Here is a 23,494-nt window from a genome sequence, read left to right as displayed (position 1 = left end):
TGTTTCGAACAATACAAAATGCGTAATAGCAGGACCATTTCTTTTTTATGAGGCCGAATTATTTGGTCTTGAGTTTTTTCTTCCTTCTACGTATTTTTATCGCTGGAAAATCAAGTTCGTAAACAGTGTGGTATTTCTTTTAATTGCTTAATATTTAAACGGCACTGTAATTATTTGCATCGTGTCAATTTTGATCGTGCCACGTATAAAACACCAACTCTCGTCTGATCACCGAAGTTTTGCTTTGGTTTTAATTCGAACAGAGACTGAATAATTACATAATTAACACTTTGACAGCCGTGTCGCATGCCTTAATAATTTGTATAAGTACAAAATGTATCGCAACACAAGACCACGTCTGAACTAGTAAAATCATTTGTTATACTCGTATAAAATTGTGCAATGCACTGATAATGCCGTAAGTGATGTCACACGCGACACCGGCCAAGTATTAAATAATCTGTTTCGACTGCATCGCGCATAAATAAATTAACACGTCAGGATACCGTAAAGCTCGGTCACCTTGAACACGATATCGTGTTTGTCGGGTAGCTCGAGTGAACTCAGGACAGCCTCAGTGTACATGAAGAATGTATACAGAGGCAGTGAATTATCTCAGGAGTACTGTTATCTCAGGAGGATCGAGAATTATCCTGATCAGTCGGGGAGAATCGGGCTCGGGACCGAGAACTTCTCCTCATTACTTGTGTAAATAGGCATTAGCGCTCGTTCCCGGCTCCCGTCGTGTCTTCACACTTCGCCTACGAAGGACTTTATGCAGCTCATCCCTCGGCGATGTCGATGGGCCAGTAATTTTAGTCGAATAACAGACGGAATTGTACCATGCATAATAGGTTCGCTGCACCATTTATTGATTTACGCAGCTGAACGTCTATTTTCCTTGTCCGAAATTAAATACCCTATTTGATAACTAAATTTCGGTGATTGTTACATCAACCCCTCCAGCCGAAATTCCAAAGTTCAACCGTGTATTTCATTTATCTAATGTCGGCTCGTACTGGATTTACAAATGTAACTCAATTCTGCTTTGCAATATCAGAAGCACTGTTTTTTTTAATTTTTGACGATACAACCTCGTCGCGATTATATCAGGGGATAGTATTCGTTGCGTAAGCATAAGGCTCAAAAATGAGGCCTGTGTTGGCACAGGACGGCTCGTAAAAACACTTTCGATTCTTGACCTCCCACGACAAATACTCAATGGACATGAATGATGATAGAACAGATGACACTGGAGAATCTGTACGTACACGTGCCTCCTTTCATTTTCTGATGTCGCAAAGCACGCGTTAGAGGTTGTACACCAGGCGAAACACTTTCGCAATTTGACAAAAAATTAATGACTAACGAGTGTAAGAAAATGGTACACGCTCTACCCGCCAAGGACGTTTTTACTAACATGTTCACCATTAATTACGATACGTATACCGCGTATAGTCACTCAACATACATTCCGTGAAAATGATGCTCGTATTTTCATAGAAATATTGTTTTATTTGATATCGTTACAGGAAAGAGGGATACCTTATATAACCTAAACCGACTTTGCAGAGACACGTGTGGTGTTCGAAGAGACCTTTGGAGTGGCTGATCACCTGCACAAAAAATAAAATATATTTTTTAATTTTATTCCTATTTAGTGTGCTAGTCGTAAAATTGATTTAACGTTCTCAGAAGTAGCAAATTTAAAATCATAGCATTCATAGATCTTGGTGAATGAATCATCACGTAAACGAAATAGTAATGAGAATTCTTCGTGGCATAAATAAAAAGATTCATTACCTTCCCGGGAACTGCAAACTGATGTATTCACGGCCGCCTGTAAAAATAGAGAACAGACTTTGTTAACCGAGCGTCTTGAATTGATTAGTCAGTGATTTTTGAACTAATGAATCAGCTAGCAAATACTGTGACTAATCACGGCGTTCATAGATCTTGGTGGATAAAAGTTTCATCATACAAAAGTTACATGAAAGAATTAAAATAATGATATTTTTACTCACGTTTTAACGTGATTTCCCTTCGAGTAGTCGGCGCGTCGCAAGTGGTCATGAGAATATCTGAAATAATTTTTTCTTGTTAATAATTATACTCTGATGACTTAAAAACAATTTAACATGTCAACTACTTCAGATAGCAAATACGAAGACTAATCATGGCGTTCATAGATCTTGGTGGATAAAAGTTTCATCATGCAAAAGTTAAGTCACACAAAAGACTTACAGTAATAATATTTATACTCACGTTTTAACATGATTCGCCTTCGAGTATTCTGCGCGCCGCACTGTGCTCGTGAAAATATCTGAAATAATTATTTCTCGTTAATAATTATACTTTGATGACTTAAAAACAATTTTGCACGTGAACTACTTCAGATAGCAAATACAAGGACTAATCATGGCACTCATAGATCTTGGTGGTTGCAAGTTTCATCATGAATTAGAAATGTTAAGACAGAAATGATACATAAAGACAATACTAACCATTTATGCTGATTACACAGGACTATCCACACAGTTCTGCAATCTGGAAAAAGTTATCACTATTTAAAATATCATGTTACTTTATTCCAAATTGAAACAGTGTATTTCATGAACTCTATATCAGATAGCAAATACAAAGGCTAATCATGGCACTCATAGATCTTGGTGGTTGCAAGTATCATCATAACGTAATTTTTCCACTAACAAAACTAAGCTGAGACACATCATAAATTAATTTACCTTTATTTAAGAAGACTTCCGTATGGTACACTGCTCTAAATCTGTAATCATAATAAACAATACCAAGATTATTAACTGCACTATCAAAGCAAAAGCAAGTACAGAAAACAACTCACCTTTTTTTATACATGTACTTATTTATAAATTTGTATAATGGAATGAGTAAAAATGAGTGAGCAATGGCTGCAAAGAAGAATTGTCAGATTCATAACTTTACTATGTACAAATCTATTTTTAATTCTATGATATTTAAACAAGTCTCCTTTGCAGCATGAGCCATTTGTGGAAGCTTACATTAAAACATATGTTTATTAATGTGTACAAATTAATCGGCCTTTTTGGTCGTTCTCGTCTTCTTTGCAGGCAAAGGCTTTTGGGATCTCAACACAGCACTGGCACGGCGGAGAGCAACCTGGAAAAAAAAGTAACAATAAATGGCTATAGACTATGTGTTCGTGTAGTGTCTGGAAGATCTGAGTTCGATTCAAAATATGTCTTATTATTTATTATAAATTGGTTTACCTTGGTTAAGTCTACACGGTACTTATTCTTTGTGAGCAACCTCTTCAGCTTATACAAAGAACGGCGAGCTCCAGCATTCATTACACACTTGACAGTGGATTTTGCTGGCTTCTTTGATGAGCGTACCTTCTTGTACACAACTGTGAATCCCTTCTTGTCGGGAGTGTCGACAACACCGACACTCTTCTTATGAATTAAACCAGAGTAGCGGTAGCTGCTGAGGTTGGTCAAATTGTTGGGTTCCTAGAATTATGCATAGAAGCATCGTTAAACCTTGAGATAAGGACAAATTGAATTTCTCTAATGCATGATAAAATTAAGTTTCAACTGAGATATAACATTTCAATATTAAAGTGATAAAAAATGAGTCGTGGTACGAACCGTGGAGAATGGTTTACTGATGTTGCGCTTCTTAAGAAGGAAGGCATTATTATTGCGGATGATCATCCAATTCAAATGCGACGACATCTTGAATGGTCTGAAATAATAGAAATATTCCTAATTTTCTCGAAATAATGAAATAAATACGCGTTTATCGACACACGTCTACGACATTTGGCAGCTAGGTTACCCGGACACTTATTACTCAAAATATCACGCACTATATCAAAACTATTAAAACAATTTGTTAGTTTCAATGAATCAATATATTAGTGAATATTATTCGATATTATATTAACGCTACAAATAATGTATTAATAACTTAAGTATAGAAAACAGACTCACCACGTGCACCATCAAACGGAGAGAAGCAAGAAAGGAAAATCCAAGATGGTGGACGAAGTGGATCTCTTCAGTTGTAAACCAGAATGTCCCTAGACAGCGCCGTCTGGTGATTTTCATATAAACTGAAGTTCGCCGCAAATTATTAACAAATATTATCGCTGATAGCGTGTTAAGTCAACGTGAGTTCTTTTTACGTGTCTACTAACCAAGCCACGTCAAAATATTTCATTAATAAGATGGTGAGTACCGTGTTTGTTCCAACGTGATGATTTAACTCAATAATACAAATGCTCCTTTACCGTTCCAATTATATTCCCTAATTACATCGAATGATTCAAAATCTTATATCACGATTTTTGGACACGTCTTTCACTTTGGCCCCGGTGTTTTTTGACTGAAGTTCCGCATGTTTAACAATCAGAGTGAAATTATATTATTGCGATGTATATGTAAAATGTAGAAGAATAATATTGTGCCGATAAGTTATTAAATGTATTGTGAAACTCTAATACATTATATTAGAAAATTTGTAATTCGACTACAACATTTTTTTCATACTTTACCGATTACATTTTACACACAGGTACGATGACCTTAAAAGTGAAATAAAAATATGTTGCATGTTAAAAGGTTTTCTTAAGATGGTGAACGTTAAGAACTGACTACGATTTCAATCATTAGAAGAAGATATTGCTGATACAATGCTTTCATACTTGATAAAGAGTTAGGACTTAATGAATTAGTATTAATTGAGGTTTCACTAAAATTGATTCTGTTTTTTGTCTGATCCAGGAGGAAATCGATTCTATGATAAGATATGTCTCTCCCATAAACCCTGCGATATTCCCAGTCCTAGCAGTGGTTTTATTAGGAATTGGAATATTTTTCACAGCATGGTTCTTCGTGTACGAAGTCACGAGCACAAAATTCACTAGAGACATGATTAAAGAATTGTTAATTTCACTAGTGGCAGCATTATTTTGCGGATTTGGTGTGTTATTCCTACTTCTTTGGGTCGGCATTTACGTATAGGTATATCGCAAATATTTAAAATTTTTCGATTATAAATCGCCAGAAAATTTACCGAAATTATGCGCTGACTCAATTGTTTTCGTTTCAGGTTAAACTTGTTGGTGTAAAAAAATAATTTCTAAGGCAACATGTAATAGCATTTAAATGATTCCATTACAATCCAACGTCATAAGAATAAAAACAATGTATTTTTACTAAAATGTGCAATGCAGTGATTAATCTATACATTTATCACACAGTATACAAGCATTTATATGTCTTAATTCTCTAAAATTGCTACTCAAGGTACATAATTCCAATATAATGTAAAAAAAAGAATCAATTAGAAACATACGAATTTTATACAGATGTTTTTTTATAGTATGTTATGTTCAGAAATATAATTTTATTAAAACAAGTGTACTCACACATTTTGAAATACTTACCTTTATTTATTACACATCTATCTATATTTATATATATATGTATGTATGTATAAGTATGTAGTATTTTTTGTTTCATTTTGTACAGAAAAAGTTTTGCATCCGCACAGTGTAGTTTGTTGCCAACCAAAACGTGTGAATATGAAACAAAAAATATGCTGATGCACAGTATACAACCCATACAAAAGACTTTCTGGACTCGCAACGATATTCATTTGCCTGTTTAAAATATTTCTATCCCCCTATTCTCTGTCGTGGGGTTCATAGATTCCGTTTCTGTATGCATCATTTGTAATAAAATAAAATATTAAATAGCGTAACGTCATATAAATCGTGAAAATCAAAACAAATTATTTAACCGGCTAGCCCCGCTTTCTGACGGCAGCGTTGCATGAGTGCTCTGAGCATGAATTGTCTGCGCGAGAGTTGTCTCACTTGCTTCAAGAACGCATCCAAATCCAAGATACTGCAACGCAAACCCTCGCCGAGATAATATATCGCATCTTCCGTGGCAGCCTCTTCCGCGAACGCGTTCAACATTCTTTAAACAAAGAGGTAACAGCGTATTAGAATAAATTAACAAATAAGATGGTAAAATCTACCCTTAAACCGATTTTAACTCATCATTAGACTGCGGATTTGATGCATTTGTAACAAAATTGTACAAGAAAAATTTGAAATAGTCGAAGGATCCAATAGTCGAATTTCCATTTGTGTCCCGCTTCTTGCAAGTGATGTAAAAAAACTTGTATTTTGCACAAAGATCCGCAGTCTACGCATAATGCACCTGTGACTAAACTTATGAGCAAGATACAGAGTTGAAATCGATTCAAGAGCAGACCCTCATCCGGCTATATCTTTTACACCGTGATACTTACTGTTTGTAAAGCGGTGCAATTGTGGTAACGGCTTCATCAACGTCTATCGACTGATTATCGGACAGTTTAGCGATTTCTTTCTCTAATTCCGCCTCCTTATCCTGAAGTATAGTAATATTTTTTTCGAGTTCAGCCTGTTCTTTCTTCAATCGGTCAAACAACTCGTCTAGGTGGCAAGATCCGGCAGTGAGTTCCTGTTGCGTTCGACGTAATGTCTCTAACTCGGCTAACAGTTGCGAAAATTGTTCCTTGAGTCTCCGTCTAAGTTTATCCTCCACAGCCGACAACAAAGACGCTCTGATGTGCTCCTCCGTTATGGTACCCGATCCGCCAGCAGGCTCGGGTACTACAGCAGACTTGGGAATTGCAAAACATAGTAAATAATATAGCTCAAACAATTCTGTTCTGTTCACAAAAAGTTGTAACTCACAGGTTGAGTTATTGGAGGATACGGATAAGAACCATAGCTTTGCGACGGATAATTCGAAGCAGTACCACCATAAGAACCATAACCTGGATATGGGAATCCAGAGGATGGGGTGGGCATGTATGGGGGATACGCGTTGTTGCCACCTCCGTACTGAGAATTTTGCATGTATGGAAAGTTTGAGCCAGGTACGTGGCTGCCAGCTCCAGGCATGGGCATGAAAGCTGTGCAAATGTTTATGATTTAGTATACAAAAAGTCTCACGAGGAACATCAATCAGCAAGAAACTTTGGTAGCTTGGTTGATGTTCCTTGATAATTAAGAAAAATATATTCAGAAGTTGGACTGTCTTACGTTGTATAGGATAAGGAGTAGAACTCGACTGAGTGTCTTTCTTCATTTTAGTATATACAGGCGGTTTATCTCCGAAAGTAACAATCATTATTTGAATTAGGCTGAGTAAATCGGATGAATGCTAAACACAAAATGTATTGTAGTATATCTTATAATATAAAAGAAATTGTGAATGTTGTTGCATCCAGTACTTACCGGGAACCAATCATGAAGGTAAGGTAAATAAATTTTTCCATTGTGATCAACAAACTCGCTGACTCTAATAGTCATGTCAGCTGTAGGCTTAACATAGCACATTGGTGCATTGTTTGGATGTGTGTCCATGAGCCATATACACACAGGGATGTTATAGCAAGTACCTAAATACATTATAATTTACATTTTTTAAGTTCGCTGTATCAAAAGAATTTTGATTCTTATTGTAAATGAGAAATGACATTACCTTTATAAGAGACGGGTATTGTGCCTTGTAAATTGAATAATTCTTTGCGTGACCCATCATTGAACACTAAGATAGAAGCGATTGCAACAAATTAACGAATCTGTATAATTATTCAGGAATCTGTTAATGACAAACACGCAGATACATACCGAACGGCTCGACCATGAATTGCAAGCCTTTATAAACATTTAGAACTCTGATGACATGCTTTCTTGAGGTATCTGGATTTTGATACTGAAAAATAAGACGCCTGTTACATCACAAACCGATTGAAAGATGTATGTTAATGATAATAAAGATAAAAATACAAACACCGAGGTAAATATATAGTACATGCCTTTGTTAAACCTTGTCTTATCTTCCCCTCATCCAACGGTGTCATTTTCACCATTTAACCAATAATTCTAATGTGACTGCGGGAAAAATACAAAAAGAACCTAATGTCTCCTACTTCGCACTTGAATTTTTCCGATATTGATCAAGCGGTTTTTCTTCCAAGCACCCCACGGACTCGATCTATCAATCAATTGTAATTATCTTCCTTGATACAAGGAGACTCGAAGCAGTCATCCGTTTGCTGCTACGCGAACATAACCAAATGATAACTTCAACTCACTGTAACTGTCTCACAGCTTCCTCCACGACACGATCATGTAAACCAACTAAATTCATTCATCTGTCATCCACAATTACATACTCCCTGCGAACTGTAACGTGTAGCATGATTTCGCTATGACTTATAGTCAGAGAGCATATAAAACAATTGATAGGTCACGACTGGTCACGACTATAGATGACCAACGCGTGCCAATGTTGGCGCGCATTTTGAAACTAGAATATCCGTGAGAAAATTGTACGGCATTCCCTCTTTATGGTCGCGTCCGACGGCTACTCTGATGTCACGTTTTCTATTCACTCATTGTCAGAGAGGAAATAAGAGTGCTCGCGCCCGAGATTTCGACACAGACGAGATGTAAGAGTAGACCTGTCACCTTATGGGGTTTCGTGTCGCACGATCTGAAATACCGACATCCCTAAAACTCGCTGGATTTCATGCGCCCTCTACCCGAACAGAACAGAGAATTGATGAACTACATTACAGCACAGAGACACAGACGAGGTATAGGAGTAGATCAATCAACATTTAGGGTTTCGTGTCTCACGATCTGAAATACCGACATCGTTAACAACTAGATTTCTTACGCACTCTATACTGACGAACGATAAATGTTGCAACTAGATCCATTAGAAAGATTATATGCCTATAATAAATGATAAAGAAGGATCTCCGTCCGGAGGAATACCAATTTTAAACCAGATACGTCAATTTTAGAGTAGGAACTTTCGAAGGTTCAGAAGAAAATTTCAATTGGAAAGATGAACAATTCCAATCAAAAATAAATCTAGCGAAATTGGGACGCAACGACCTACAAGCTCAGGACGCCCCGGGTTCGCAAATACCCGTACTCACCCACGGGCCCCACCCGTGAGTGAGCCCCCAATTTTAATAAACGGAACTTTTGAAAAGTTCAGAAGCAAATTTCCATTAGGAATCCACAAAAAAATTGACGATGTTCATTGAATGAAAAGGTCTACCGAAACAAGAAGTGTGTGTTTCGATTAATAATTAAAAGGAGCTGCCAAGAAGGCGTAGGTGGGCCAAGGGTAAACAAGGAAAGCGCGAAGGAAAGCAGGAAGGACCCTTGGCCCACCCCAAGCAAGTTTAAAATAAATTCACACAATTCAATTGAATACACAAGTTTTTATTATTAGTACGTCTTAAATTTTATTTCACAATGTTATCGCAAATTATAAATGAGCAGCTATTAGCTCGATATTATTCTCTATTTGTAAGATTAATAGAAGTTCTTACAAATAGAGAATAATAACGATTGCCCAGGTCTCACCACGAGGAGGTTGCTGCACCAGAGACCCGAAAGGGAGCCAGAAGGAATTCAATACGCCTCCTTCTGACTGCCTTTCTTACAACGACGGTTTAAAATCTTACAAACTAAATTTCGCAGCGTATGTCGAGTAATTATTGCGGAGGAAAAGGTGTGAGTCGGAGAAGAAGTCTCCGATTCACGGGAGATGAAAAACGAATCAGGCAGAAGGCTCTGATTCTTCCAAAGAGAGAAACAAAACCGAACCAGAGCAGAAGGCTCTGGATCGAGGGTGACGCGACGCGTACAATGCTTGCAGCCCAACTCCAGCCAGCATCGATACCCGACGTGTCCTCACGAAGAGCGATGGTCGAGAGAAGCGTTCAAACGATACCCTAAGTTTCCCCCACCCACCTGTCGCCAGGCAACGACTAGCGTTGAGGCGACTCGGGTGGACTTACGGCAGGGAGGATTTTACACGAGTGAACAGGTCTCTCGAACATCCCTCTCAATGGATCTACGCCGAGCACCGGTACCAACCGGTCTGGTACATACAAGCAAGGTCCGACACAGCATAAGGCTGTGTCGGAATCAAAAATCGAACCGAGCAAAGTGAAGTTACGGCAATAATTACTCGACATTTATACAATACTAATAAACAAGCTTAATAACTAACGCACGCACTCGAATCGAGCAATTATTGTGAGCCAAAAAAAAACTAAATCTGACAAGTCTCTGAACAATTCCAGAGAAAATAAAAATGGAGCAGAAGGCTCAGATTTACGAGAAAGAAAAATGAAAGAAGCGAACCAGAGTAGTAACCTCTGGTTCGAGGGTGACGCTACCAACTGGTCACAGCAGAAGGCTGTGACCCAAATCAACAAGCGAAACTAACAAAGTGAATCTAACACAATAATTGCTCGAGAACTAATACGAACTTATAAATACTGTGAAGTCTTCTTACTATTCGTTGTCTTCGTTCGACGATGATCATGCTGAACTGTTGCGATTTAACTGAAACAGACTAATAATAATTAGACACAAAATGGAGGAACACATAATTAATCGAAGAAGAAACGAGTCTTCGTACGATGCGTTGTCTTCGTTCGATGATAAATTTCTGCAACCGTTGTACTCAATCTGAAACAGATTAGTAATGATTAGACACAAAACAATGGAGTACAACGAAGTATAAGAAGACGATGAAATAAAGACAAAACGATGACCCCGTACACGAGTACGGCCTACCTAACATGCACACGAGTGCAAATCTACCAGCTCACGAGAGCCAAACTAACCCCGTACACGAGTACGGCCTACCTAATATGCACAAGAGTGCGAATCTAACCGGCTCACGAGAGCCAACCTACGACCAGCTCACGAGAGCCAAGCTAACCCCGTACACGAGTACGGCCTACCTAATATGCACAAGAGTGCGAATCTAACCGGCTCACGAGAGCCAAACTAACCCCGTACACGAGTACGGCCTACCTAATATGCACGAGAGTGCGAATCTAACCGGCTCACGGGAGCCATAACAACCCCGTACACGAGTACGGCCTAACCGACAACAAACTAAGAGTAGATGAAGACAGAACTTCAATCTACTGAGGTGGCGCTTCGGGGCGCCCCGGGTTCGCCAATACCCGTACTCACCCACAGCAGTGAGTCCCTGAGGGACCTCCGTTCGGAGGAATACCAATTTAAAACCAGACATATAAATTTTAGAATAAGAACTTTTGAAAGTTCAGAAATAAATTTCAATTGGAAAGATGAACAATTCCAATCGAAAATAAATCAAACGAAATTGGGACGCAACGACATAAAGGCTAGGGTCATAGCAATTTTAAGAAACGGAACTTTTAAAAAGTTCAGAAGCAAATTTCAATTAGAAATCCAGAAAAAATGTACGATGTATATTGAATGAAAAAGTATTCCGAAACAAGAAGTGTGTGTTTCGGTTAATAATTAAAAGGAGCTGCCAAGAAGGCGTAGGTGGGCCAAAGGTAAACAAGGAAAGCGCGAAGGAAAGCAGGAAGGACCTTTGGCCCACCCCATGCAAGTTTAAAATAAATTCAGACACACACAATTCAATTAAACACACAAGTTTTTATTATCAGTACGTCTTCAATTTTATTTCACAATGTTATCGCAAATTACAAATGAGCAGCTATTAGCTCGATTTTATTCATTATTTGTAAGATAATAGAAGATCTAACAAATAGAGAATATTATCGATTGCCCGGGTCTCACCACGAGGAGGTTGCTGCACAAGAGACCCGAAAGGAAGCCAGAAGGAATTCAATACGCTTCCTTCTGACTCCCTTTCTTACAACGACGGTTTCGAGTCTTAGAAACTAAATTTCGCAGCGTATGTCGAGTAATTATTGCGGAGAAAAAGGTGTGAGTCGGAGAAGAAGTCTCCGATTCACGGGAGATTAAAAACGAATCAGGCAGAAGGCTCTGATTCTTCCAAAGAGAGAAACAAAACCGAACCAGAGCAGAAGGCTCTGGATCGAGGGTGACGCGACGCGTACAATGCTTGCAGCCCAACTCCAGCCAGCATCGATACCCGACGTGTCCACACGAAGAACGATGGCCGAGAGAAGCGTTCAAACGATACCCTAAGTTTCCCCCACCCACCTGTCGCCAGGCAACGACTAGCGTTGAGGCGACTCGGGTGGACTTACGGCAGGGAGGATTTTACACGAGTGAACAGGTCTCTCGTACATCCCTCTCAATGTTTCTTCGCCGAGTACCGGTACCAACCGGTCTGGTACATACAAGCAAGGCCGACACAGCCTAAGGCTGTGTCGGAGTCAAAAATCGAACCGAGCAAAGTGAAATTATGGCAATCATTACTCGACATTATTACAACGACGATGAACAAATCTTAAAAACTAACGTACGCACGCAAGTCGAGCAATTATTGTGGACAAAAGAAGGAAACTAAATCAGACAAGTCTCTGAACAATGCGAGACAAAATAAAAGCAAGCGAATTTAACAAAGTGAATCTAACACAATAATTGCTCGACAACTAATACTAACTTATAAATAATATGACGTCTTCGTACCACGTGTTGTCTTCGTTCGACGATAAAATTTCTCATCTGTTGTACTCGCTCTGAAACAGACTAATAATAATTAGGCAAGATACAACGGAGGAATCGAAGTAATAGAAGACGACGAAATAAAGAACAAACGATGACCCCGTACACGAGTACGGCCTACCTAACACGCACAAGAGTGCGAAATCTACCCAGCTCACGAGAGCCAAACCTAACACCAGCTCACGAGAGCCAAGCTAACCCCGTACACGAGTACGGCCTACCTAATATGCACAAGAGTGCGAATCTAACCGGCTCACGAGAGCCAAACTAACCCCGTACACGAGTACGGCCTACCTAATATGCACGAGAGTGCGAATCTAACCGGCTCACGGGAGCCATAACAACCCCGTACACGAGTACGGCCTAACCGACAACAAACTAAGAGTAGATGAAGACAGAACTTCAATCTACTGAGGTGGCGCTTCGGGGCGCCCCGGGTTCGCCAATACCCGTACTCACCCACAGCAGTGAGTCCCTGAGGGACCTCCGTTCGGAGGAATACCAATTTCAAATCAGATAGATAAATTTTAAAAGAGGAACTTTTGAAAGTTCAGGAGTAAATTTCAATTGGAAAGATGAACAGTTCCATTCGAAAATAAATCTAACGAGATAGGGACGCAACGACCTAAGGCTAGGGTCGCCCCGGGTTTGCCAATACCCGTACTCACCCACGGCCCCGACCGTGAGTGAGCCCCTCGAGGGACCTCCGTTCGGAGGAATACCAATTTAAAACCAAATATATAAATTTTATAATAGGAACTTTTGTAAGTTCAGGGGTAAATTTCAATTGGAAAGAATAACAATTCCAATCGAAAATAAATCTAACGAGATAGGGACGCAACGACTTAAGGCTAGGGTAGCCCCGGGTTTGCCAATACCCGTACTCACCCACGGCCCCGACCGTGAGTGAGCCCCTCGAGGGACCTCCGTTCGGAGGAATACCAATTTAAAACCAAATATATAAATTTTATAATAGGAACTTTTGTAAGTTCAGGGGTAAATTTCAATTGGAAAGAATAACAATTCCAATCGAAAATAAATCTAACGAGATAGGGACGCAACGACCTAAGGCTAGGGTCGCCCCGGGTTTGCCAATACCCGTACTCACCCACGGCCCCGACCGTGAGTGAGCCCCTCGAGGGACCTCCGTTCGGAGGAATACCAATTTTATGTCAAAAATGTAATATAATATAATTTCGAGAAGAGAAACTTTTAAAAAGTCCCGACGCAAATTCTAATTAGAAATACAGTAATAATAACACTGTCCAACAAAATTAAACTTTTTTCGAGTTTTGCAATACCTGTTGGGTGATTCTTATACACTTTGTCATCCTAAAACCGAATCTGAAAGTAGAATTGCTCCATCACGCAACGTTTTCGAAAAATTTTGGTTTTTGTAAAAATGCCTGATTTTGATACGAAACGACGTGTTACGCAAAAACTAAACACGCGAGAAAGTTCAAATTTGAGTCAAGAGATAGAGGGGACTCTCCTCTACATATTCATATAGTCAATTATATTTTTATGTACTTCCTAATAGTTGTAAATGGTTGTTAAAGTTTGAAAATGTGCCGACGCGGGTACTTTGTACGCTCTATTTTTGTATTTATGTGAAAAATCCTTTATCTAGCAGGAATTTACTATACAGGAATGCATTCTACAGACATTTCTGGTAAAGAAACCATTCACGAAAAGTATTTGGTTCCCTTAATGTACGAGAAGGATCAGAAAATGTTAATTGACAGCGTGTGCGCGACGCGTTCGCGCCGGACGGCCATTGCAGCCTTTTCGCGACTCGCCGGGGCCGTCGCTATGCGTAGTCGACGTTGGTACCACTCAAGTATGTCTTTGCTTACTATGCTTAATTAAATACATTTTTTTTTTGTCTTTTTGGGTGCCAATCATTACAAAAGATTATAAAAATACGAGTTATATTCACATTTCATTGTTCATTTCATTAAGCATTTCCACAATGAAATGTGAATATAACTCGTATTTTTATAATCTTTTGTAATGATTGGCACCCAAAAAGACAAAAAAAAATGTATTTAATTAAGCATAGTAAGCAAAGACATACTTGAGTGGTACCAACGTCGACTACGCATAGCGACGGCCCCGGAGAGTCGCGAAAAGGCTGCAATGGCCGTCCGGCGCGAACGCGTCGCGCACACGCTGTCAATTAACATTTTCTGATCCTTCTCGTACATTAAGGGAACCAAATACTTTTCGTGAATGGTTTCTTTACCAGAAATGTCTGTAGAATGCATTCCTGTATAGTAAATTCCTGCTAGATAAAGGATTTTTCACATAAATACAAAAATAGAGCGTACAAAGTACCCGCGTCGGCACATTTTCAAACTTTAACAACCATTTACAACTATTAGGAAGTACATAAAAATATAATTGACTATATGAATATGTAGAGGAGAGTCCCCTCTATCTCTTGACTCAAATTTGAACTTTCTCGCGTGTTTAGTTTTTGCGTAACACGTCGTTTCGTATCAAAATCAGGCATTTTTACAAAAACCAAAATTTTTCGAAAACGTTGCGTGATGGAGCAATTCTACTTTCAGATTCGGTTTTAGGATGACAAAGTGTATAAGAATCACCCAACAGGTATTGCAAAATTTTTTTGGTGTTGGACAGTGTAATTGACGACGTTCGTTGAATGAATAGGCATTCGAAAACAGAAAGTGTATATTTGAATTGTTACTTACATAGAGCTGCTGAAGGTTGACCAAGGTGAGCGGAGAAAGCTTCCGAGAACCTCGCTGTTTCCAAGAAGCCCACCCCGAGCTAGCTTAAGGTGGACCAGGGAAGTATTAAATGACCGTTGGTCCACCCTAAGCTAGCTAAAGGTGGACCAAGGCTGACCAGTGATGTCCAGTGCAGCTCTGGAGGGTCCCTGGTCAACTCGAAGGCAGGCAAGAGTAGGCCAGGGCAGCTCTGGAGAACCTCTGGTCAACTCCCAAGGTCCTTCGTCCTTGAGGTCCCGAAGCACTTCCGCTCCCTCCGGAGTGCGCCGCTCGACTGACTGACTGAGCGCGGCCGCCGAGATCAGGTGCGCGGTGCGCGGTGCGCAACTCCCCCACCCCAATTAATTTCGGTAGATCTCGATCGCCGTGATAGTAATTATTGATAAATTTGTTATTTCTGGCTGTTTAATGTTTATAACAATTTCTTTTGGTAACGATATTAACAAGCACTCCCTTGGCCATCTTGCTATCTAATTTTTTAGCAAAAATAAGTAGTAGATCTCGAGATACAGAGTAACTTTTAAACCATGAATATTCGTACGTATTAATTTATCGAACGCAATTCACTGATAAATTTATTATATCTGGCTGTTTAATGTTTATAACAATTTCTTTTGGTAACGATGTTAACAAGCACTCCCTTGGCCATCTTGCTATCTAATTTTTTAGCAAAAATAAGTAGTAGATCTCGAGATACAGAGTAACTTTTAAACCATGAATATTCGTACGCATTAATTTATCGAACGCAATTCACTGATAAATTTATTATATCTGGCTGTTTAATGTTTATAACAATTTCTTTTGGTAACGATGTTAACAAGCACTCCCTTGGCCATCTTGCTATCTAATTTTTTAGCAAAAATAAGTAGTAGATCTCGAGATACAGAGTAACTTTTAAACCATGAATATTCGTACGCATTAATTTATCGAACGCAATTCACTGATAAATTTATTATATCTGGCTGTTTAATGTTTATAACAATTTCTTTTGGTAACGATGTTAACAAGCACTCCCTTGGCCATCTTGCTATCTAATTTTTTAGCAAAAATAAGTAGTAGATCTCGAGATACAGAGTAACTTTTAAACCATGAATATTCGTACGCATTAATTTATCGAACGCAATTCACTGATAAATTTATTATATCTGGCTGTTTAATGTTTATAACAATTTCTTTTGGTAATGGTATCAACAAGCAATCCCTTGACCATCTTGCCATTTAATTTTTTAGTAAAAATAAATTATAGAACTCGAAATACAGAGTAACTATTAATTTACGAATATTCGCACGCAGTAATTTATCGTACGCAATGCACTGTAAAATTTATTATTTCTGACTGTTTAATGTTTATAACAATTTCTTTTGGTAATGGTATCAACCAGCAATCCCTTGACCATCTTGCTAACTAATTATTTAGTAAAAATAAATTATAGAAACCGAGATATAGAATAACTTTTAAGCCATGAATATTCGTACGTATTAATTTATCGTACGCAATTCACTGTAAAATTTATTATTTCTGACTGTTTAATGTTTATAACAATTTCTTTTGGTAATGGTATCAACCAGCAATCCCTTGACCATCTTGCTAACTAATTATTTAGTAAAAATAAATTATAGAAACCGAGATATAGAATAACTTTTAAGCCATGAATATTCGTACGCATTAATTTATGTACGCAGTTCACTGTAAAATTTGTTATTTGTGGCTCTTTAATGTTTATAACAATTCCTTTCGCCAATGATGTCGATAAGCACTCCCTTGACCATCATGCTAACTAATTATTTAGTAAAAATAAATTATAGAAACCGAGATATAGAATAACTTTCAAGCCATGAATATTCGCACGCATTAATTTATCGTACAGGTAACTCCGGTAACGCAAAAACCATTTCGGGCCACCACAGTTCTTATGTGGATTACCAAACAAAAAGTTTATGGCATCCATATAAGAACTGCTTCGGTGCGACCGTGTCCCAGCGTTGACAATAGCTCAGCTGGTCGAGCTCGAGGCCGGCCTCGGGTGAACGTAAACCTTTTGTTTACGTCTGTTGTCATACTTGTCGCGAGGCCATCGTTTCCCAAATTCCGAAATATCAAATCCGCTGCCCGTCGTCCTTGGCTCGCTTGTCACTATCGAACACAATTAATTGGTAAATTAATTATTTCCAGCTAGTTAATATTTATAACAATTTTTTCTGCCAACTACGTCGACAAGCTCTCCCTTCGTCATCTTGCCATCGAATTATTTAGTAAAAATAAATTATAGAACTCGAGATACAGAATAACTTTTAAGCCATGAATATTCGAACGCATTAATTTATTAAACACAATACACTGATAAATTTATTATCTCTGCTTGTTTAACGAGTATAAGAACCTAATTTTTTTAGTAAAAATGGCTAATAGCACTCGAGATACAGAGTAACTTTTAAAGCATGTCTTGAGCATGTCAAAGTAACTTTTATGCACGATTATTGGGAGTACACATGGTACTCAATTCTCACTAATATTCCCGATTCATGAATTATGTTCTGTGTGATGTGATCTAGCTCGACAGTTGGTTATTCTATTTGGATAGAATCGGTATTTCATATCGACACGAAACCGCATAAGGTGACTAGCCTACTTCTACATCTCGTCTGTGATATTAGTTCCACAATATTAGTTCCGACCGATACGGTAGGATGTGACACAGAAATGGTAAAGGGACTATAGAGCTCCGCGGATGTGAGAAAAAAAAATACATTGGGTGATTAGTCTACTTCTATAGCTCATCTGTGACAGAGCTACCCTTGCCTACCTTGGGATTGACTAAAGGTCCTCCAGAACTACCCTGGTCTACTCTGGTCTACCCTTGTCTACCTTGGGATTGTTAAAAATCTCAACAATATTTGAACAACTTTTCCTTTGGAATGTTAGTCTCGCTTAGTTTCCAAGATGTTTCCGAAAAACCATCGGTAAATATCTCTCCTCTGATTCACTATTTCGCGCGGAAATTACGCGAATAATCGGTCAATCAGAGCGAACTTGATCTTTCTGTGACCTCCGTAACGTCATGCTGTTTCTTCTGTATCGCGAGACGTTATAGAGAGAAAACTGCATAGTCCAACAACCAATAGTCGGAATATAAATCACTAAAACGCGTCCAAAACTAACAAATGTTTATCAAAAGAAAGAAGAAGATTTTTATTAACAATAAACAATTATAACGGCTTGTTCCTTCAACGCTGAAGAATGAAATTGCGAGATTCTTAAAGTTTTACAGTATATTCGAACTCACTGTTGTTGATTCCGGTTTTTCGTACGTTTGCGTTCCACTAAGATTGTAACAACAACAATTGTTGATAAAGACTTCTTTCATAATATTATAACAAGTTGAAAGAAATATATTACTGAAAATGTCGGTAGAACTTTTAGTACAATGCGTTTTTTCATTAAAAGATTGTTTGCGGGTGTCTATTTCAAATAAAAATGATGACAGTTCTTCTTGTGCATAGAAATATTATTTTGTAATGATACGATGTCTCGAAGCAGATATTACTTTCCGTTTTATTGACAATATGTTCGAGACAGGTTCAGCACAATATTTTTAATTTGTCAATCCGAAAATTTTTGAACCGCGATTCCTTCGGTACCGATAGTGCGTTTGTCACGATGGTATGATTCATAACGCGTAACATAGGATAATATTACTAATCTTTGCATTCTTTGATAACCACGAGCGTTTTTTGTACGTACCTTAGATACTTTTCGCATATATTCAACATTTTCAATGCAGTAACGTGTGAATATTCATCGACGTTCACGATGAAATCGAATTTCTCTACAATTATATAAACAATCATTTCACGGTAGCAAACTTTTAGCAATCAATTTTTCTTTTATACTCGCTGATCCCTTTAAAATCTATTGTTATAGAACGTCTTTTCATTTGCCTAAACAACCGTCACAGGGTACTGAATTAACCATTTCGAAATTGTAGCTTCTCCTTTTTTTTTATCGCAAATTTCTTTTCGAATCTGTTGTCATGCAAGTTTCGTCCTTTGCAGGTAATCATGGCGAATACTTCGTTGTCAGAACAATTCTCTTTGAGATGGAACAATTTTTCTAGCAACCTGACGTCTGGTTTTTTGAATCATCTCACTGAAAATGATCTAGTTGATGTCACCCTCGCTGTGGAGGGTCAGCTGTTGCAGGCACACAAGCTTGTCTTGTCAGTATGCAGTCCGTACTTTAAAAATATATTTAAGGTACCAGATCAAATATTATCCTTTTGAATAGTACAGCGTTATGCTCCAAGTTGCATGGTTCAAAACGTTAAATACATTTGTGGATTTCACAGGAAAATCCTTGTCAGCACCCAGTAATTATTTTGAAAGACATAAAGTATGCTGAAATCGAGTCCCTCTTAAAATTCATGTACCAAGGTGAAATAAACATAAAGAAAGAAGATTTGTCCACATTTTTAAAAGTGGCACAGACATTGCAAATCAGGGGGCTTGCAACAGATGATGCGAGCGCTACAAAATTGTTTTCCAACTGTGACAATCAACCAAACACTGACTCTGACACACAAAATGCTGCTCAATCGTATTTAAGTACTGTAAGGGATACTTCGAAAGATGTAGAGATGATGGACAGAAGAAAGAGGTCCCGCGATATCACAAAAAAGAGTGCCAAAAGGAAAAGGCAAGATGCTTCGGCTCTGTCGGAGAGTTCTTACGATATGTCGAACGAGGAGACAGATAATGATAATAAGGAAGTTTTACTGTTAGATGACAATGAGTCTACAGAAGATGTTTCTATCGCGGAGGGCAATGATAATATTAAGACAGAGGACAATGATAATGTTAAGACAGAGAACTTGTTGGAGCAGCCTAGTGCACAAACTTCAAGTGAGAGTCCTGCGCAACAAGGTATAAATGAGACCATTGGAAATTCTCATACTAATATTAAAATTAAAATTATTCTAATTCGTTATGATAATGGAGATTTGAATATTACAGCAGTTGAACCAGTAATTTACAGGCTTTCTGCGCGGGGTCGACCTCAATTAGTGCACGAAGGCTATGTATATAATTTAACATCCCGTTCCGAAGGTTTAAACAGATCTCATTATCGATGTGCAGAACAGCATCGCGGATGCAAAGGTAAATGTGCGGTAATCGCTGAACGATTTATGCCGACAGGTGTGCATAATCATAATCATCCACCTGGATATCAATCGGAACACGATTACAGAAAAAAGAAAGGCTTGGACGTAGATACTCCTTAAATCGAAAATAAGCTTGCATACATCAATCTTATCTTGTTATAATTGCCTTGTGGAAATCGAAAAATATTCCAAACATTATAATAACAGTATGCAAAAATAGCACCTAGCAAATACTATTCAGTATTTTAAAGCAGACCATTTTTACTCCCTGTGAAATTAATTGTAAATGTTTGTATTTTTACGAATCGAGTCATAGAAAGCTTTCGTTTCTCGTTCTCTAATTTATTTCTATCCAAGGCACTTTACAATGAATATTTTGGGAACATTCCTTGATTTAGTTTCGTCGTGTCCGATGAAAGTTACAATGCGAGTTATTGTTAATAGTTTATTAGAATTAATGGTTGTAATTAACAATCACGCGACAGACCAATTTTAACATGCGAGTTTCTGCATTTCGACTTTTACTGTGATGCACTTTTTTGAGATTTTAATAGGAAATTAGGGAACCATGATGAGCACATTCCATTTAGTATTATGTGTACATTGAATGAAAACCAAATGAGAGTATTTAATTTATGTTATCTGTTTGCATATGAGATGCAACAAGGTTCGGATTAGTTATATATTTCATTTATTTTGTTTCGAGGCTGTTAAAATTGTTTATAGCCTCAATGTTATTATGCTAATCTAAGCCTTCCTAATAAATTTAATTCATTTTATATATATATAACTACACTCCGATGTACATGTGTAAACTTGTATGTATGTACATATGTATAAAAAGTAAGAACGTTTAACTCTGTATACTTTAAGTTCTTGTATAAATGATTTTATCTATATCGCCAGAGAAAGTGAACAGCCGTTTATATTATATAAAGAACAAAAATAGAAATTAAATACAGGGAAAATGGTATAGATAAACGTTATAAATTATAAAATTTATTTTTATATTAATCTTTTCATTATAAAGTTTCTTTCTCAAACACCGAAAAGACAGTTGCTGAAATGAATGGCGACAGCATTCATAAACGTTCAATTTCTATGAAATTGATTTTATAAATTGTATAAAAGTTTGTATAAAAGGCAATAGTCTTTTCATACGCATGAAAAAAAAAGATGAATAAATGTGTATAAATCAATGCAGGCTGAAACAAAGGCAGTCTTGTTTCATAATTTTGCTCAAGCCTAACCCGCTCCCGTAAAATTTTCGAATATTTGTTTTAAAAAATGTATATTCTAAGGACAATTCTAATGCCGTCTAGCCATCCTTTTGTCCAATTTCCGTTGTTTCTTCTCGCTTATCTCAGGCTGTTCGGGAGCTGGAGCAAAGAACCATGGAGCTAATATTTGTTTCCACAGCATCCAACCTCCTCTTAGCGGTACCTGTAACGATACAATGCTAATTACTAGACGACAGTAATTACCATTCCCAGTGGGAAACATACTAACGATCTAAATTGAGGGACCAATAAATCTTAGGTGAAAAATTGTCGATAACACTGTCCACCCTTTAAAATGAATCCACGAAATTCTTCGATTTTTTTCACGAATAGTGACTTAAATATCGACAATTTTTTACCTATGTTTTGGCGTTCTTTTTATTTCGATTGATATAATGTATATAACTAAATCTACACAAAGAAAGCATAAGAATTTATAAAAAAATTATTGTAAAAGATTTTATAATTTGTAGCAGTGAATTGCTCTCGCTCTTCGATGATGTATACTTACAAGGAACCACAACAGCCAAAAATAATTTGATATGAGGGAAAGTACTTGTACTCCAGATGTTAATATGATTAAGTCTTTCACGTTTCTGAAACAGGATGGAGAAATATTATTATATCCAAGGAAAATAGCTATCAATGTAATAAAGTATTACATTATTTCAAGAGAGTAATAATAGAGTTCTTGATATTTACTCTGCTATACCTCCTTCCATATTAAGATCAATTCCAGAATCCGATAGTTGTCCCGATTCAGAATACGAAGCTTGTGCTATGTATTTCATAAATTGAAAACTTCCTATATATACAATTCCAGAGAATATGGTTAAAGTCTGTAATTAAGAATATTTATTAAAAGGGTTTATTAAAGATTTATTAAAAGGGAGATATGCTAACTCGGAAACTTTTTGTTTCGTATAATAAAGACTATAGCTTACCAATTATTGCTCACACTGATAACATAAATTAGAATTAAATAACTTACTATGGACACTGTAGTGAAAGCGAAAAAGAACATTGTAGTGACAAAGTATATTCCTAATGCTCCAGCAATCATGTTCCTATAGAAGTTTAGCGTTGTCTTGTTCTCCTCGACAATCTGTTTCGCTCCCTTCGTTGCTACTTTAGCTTTTTTAGTCTGAAAATAAATAATCCAACATTTTCAAATCCTTAAAAACATCTCCGGTGATAATTCATTGTTTCATGATTGAATTTATTTATGTACTGTAATTAGTAATGTATTGAGTATCATGAAAATGATAAGTCATCTGCTATAAAACTTAGAATAATGAGAATGAGGATACATTAAATGAATAATATTGTATAAAACTTACCGTCATTTTGTATTTAAAAATTAAAATTAATATCCGATGTTATCAAAGAATTAATATTCGTTCGATAATCAATACATGACACAGACTTAACCTTGTTATAAGTATTCAAAAACAGTTCGGCTCTGTGGAAGCCACGTGAAATGTACGTGAAAGGAAAGTCTCTATATAGATTAGTATTTTCCGATCTGTATTTTCATTCGAAAGCACAAATCCATTCGCATTATTTCATTTCAATTGTTTCAATAATTGATTAAATTGAATATCTAAACAATTAAAATAGCTACTTAAATATAAACGATTAAATAATGTGTATACGAATAGCTTATTCATAAACGTTAAAATTTGAGCATTTTAATGTTTAATTAAAATTATTACAAATTCAATATTAATTCCACGATTTGTTTTGATTTTATCGGAA

The 23,494-nt window shown here is 37.3% G+C and overlaps 5 protein-coding genes and 2 long non-coding RNA genes across 11 annotated transcripts in view; 2 read left to right on the top strand and 5 right to left on the bottom strand.

Annotated features, from left to right (window-relative positions):
• The window catches only part of LOC143357485 (uncharacterized), a 252,097-nt gene extending 243,299 nt beyond the window's left edge, over nt 1–8,798 (bottom strand). Inside the window, exon 1 of the long non-coding RNA XR_013082821.1 lies at nt 8,727–8,798. This is a non-coding gene — a long non-coding RNA (uncharacterized LOC143357485). The remainder of the gene's footprint in view (nt 1–8,726) is intronic.
• On the bottom strand, nt 1,501–2,721 carry LOC143357484 (uncharacterized). Its single transcript, XR_013082820.1, has 5 exons — nt 2,505–2,721; nt 2,266–2,323; nt 2,025–2,081; nt 1,804–1,840; nt 1,501–1,616 (listed from the first exon to the last, which is right to left on the bottom strand). It is a non-coding gene; the product is annotated as an uncharacterized LOC143357484 (long non-coding RNA).
• Rpl28 (ribosomal protein L28) lies at nt 3,035–4,088 on the bottom strand. Its single transcript, XM_076794011.1, has 4 exons — nt 3,993–4,088; nt 3,648–3,744; nt 3,267–3,509; nt 3,035–3,156 (listed from the first exon to the last, which is right to left on the bottom strand). The coding sequence occupies exons 2-4, from the start codon at nt 3,732–3,734 to the stop codon at nt 3,070–3,072; spliced, it is 417 nt and encodes a 138-aa protein (XP_076650126.1). The 5' UTR covers nt 3,735–3,744; nt 3,993–4,088; the 3' UTR covers nt 3,035–3,069.
• Nucleotides 4,120–5,303, top strand: Kud (oligosaccharyltransferase subunit 5 kud). The gene is made up of 3 exons (XM_076794012.1): nt 4,120–4,231; nt 4,785–5,024; nt 5,113–5,303. Exons 1-2 carry the CDS (start codon nt 4,229–4,231, stop codon nt 5,022–5,024), a joined length of 243 nt encoding a protein of 80 aa, XP_076650127.1. The 5' UTR covers nt 4,120–4,228; the 3' UTR covers nt 5,113–5,303.
• Nucleotides 5,498–8,431, bottom strand: Tsg101 (tumor susceptibility gene 101). The gene is made up of 9 exons (XM_076794010.1): nt 8,164–8,431; nt 7,885–8,063; nt 7,697–7,781; nt 7,548–7,613; nt 7,301–7,464; nt 7,106–7,226; nt 6,755–6,975; nt 6,325–6,680; nt 5,498–5,987 (listed from the first exon to the last, which is right to left on the bottom strand). The coding sequence occupies exons 2-9, from the start codon at nt 7,936–7,938 to the stop codon at nt 5,801–5,803; spliced, it is 1,254 nt and encodes a 417-aa protein (XP_076650125.1). The 5' UTR covers nt 7,939–8,063; nt 8,164–8,431; the 3' UTR covers nt 5,498–5,800.
• Nucleotides 8,799–18,487: 9,689 nt separating the features above from the next.
• LOC143357461 (uncharacterized) lies at nt 18,488–21,655 on the top strand. Of its 5 annotated transcripts, none has more exons than XM_076793984.1 (4): nt 18,488–18,701; nt 19,351–19,551; nt 19,644–20,217; nt 20,308–21,655. In XM_076793984.1, exons 2-4 carry the CDS (start codon nt 19,357–19,359, stop codon nt 20,574–20,576), a joined length of 1,038 nt encoding a protein of 345 aa, XP_076650099.1. In that variant the 5' UTR covers nt 18,488–18,701; nt 19,351–19,356; the 3' UTR covers nt 20,577–21,655. The 5 variants fall into 5 exon arrangements, with proteins under 5 accessions (XP_076650099.1, XP_076650098.1, XP_076650095.1 ...); XM_076793983.1 differs by lacking the exon at nt 18,488–18,701 and adding an exon at nt 18,720–18,874; XM_076793980.1 differs by lacking the exon at nt 18,488–18,701 and adding an exon at nt 18,882–18,958.
• LOC143357462 (transmembrane protein 208) lies at nt 21,436–23,367 on the bottom strand. The gene is made up of 5 exons (XM_076793985.1): nt 23,077–23,367; nt 22,728–22,880; nt 22,439–22,575; nt 22,248–22,332; nt 21,436–21,899 (listed from the first exon to the last, which is right to left on the bottom strand). Exons 1-5 carry the CDS (start codon nt 23,080–23,082, stop codon nt 21,765–21,767), a joined length of 516 nt encoding a protein of 171 aa, XP_076650100.1. The 5' UTR covers nt 23,083–23,367; the 3' UTR covers nt 21,436–21,764.
• Nucleotides 23,368–23,494: the final 127 nt, after the last annotated feature.

This window comes from Halictus rubicundus, chromosome 9 (genome assembly GCF_050948215.1).
Source record: "Halictus rubicundus isolate RS-2024b chromosome 9, iyHalRubi1_principal, whole genome shotgun sequence".
In the NCBI taxonomy this organism is placed as follows: domain Eukaryota; kingdom Metazoa; phylum Arthropoda; class Insecta; order Hymenoptera; family Halictidae; genus Halictus; species Halictus rubicundus.
This window is presented reverse-complemented; position numbering and strand designations above follow the sequence as displayed.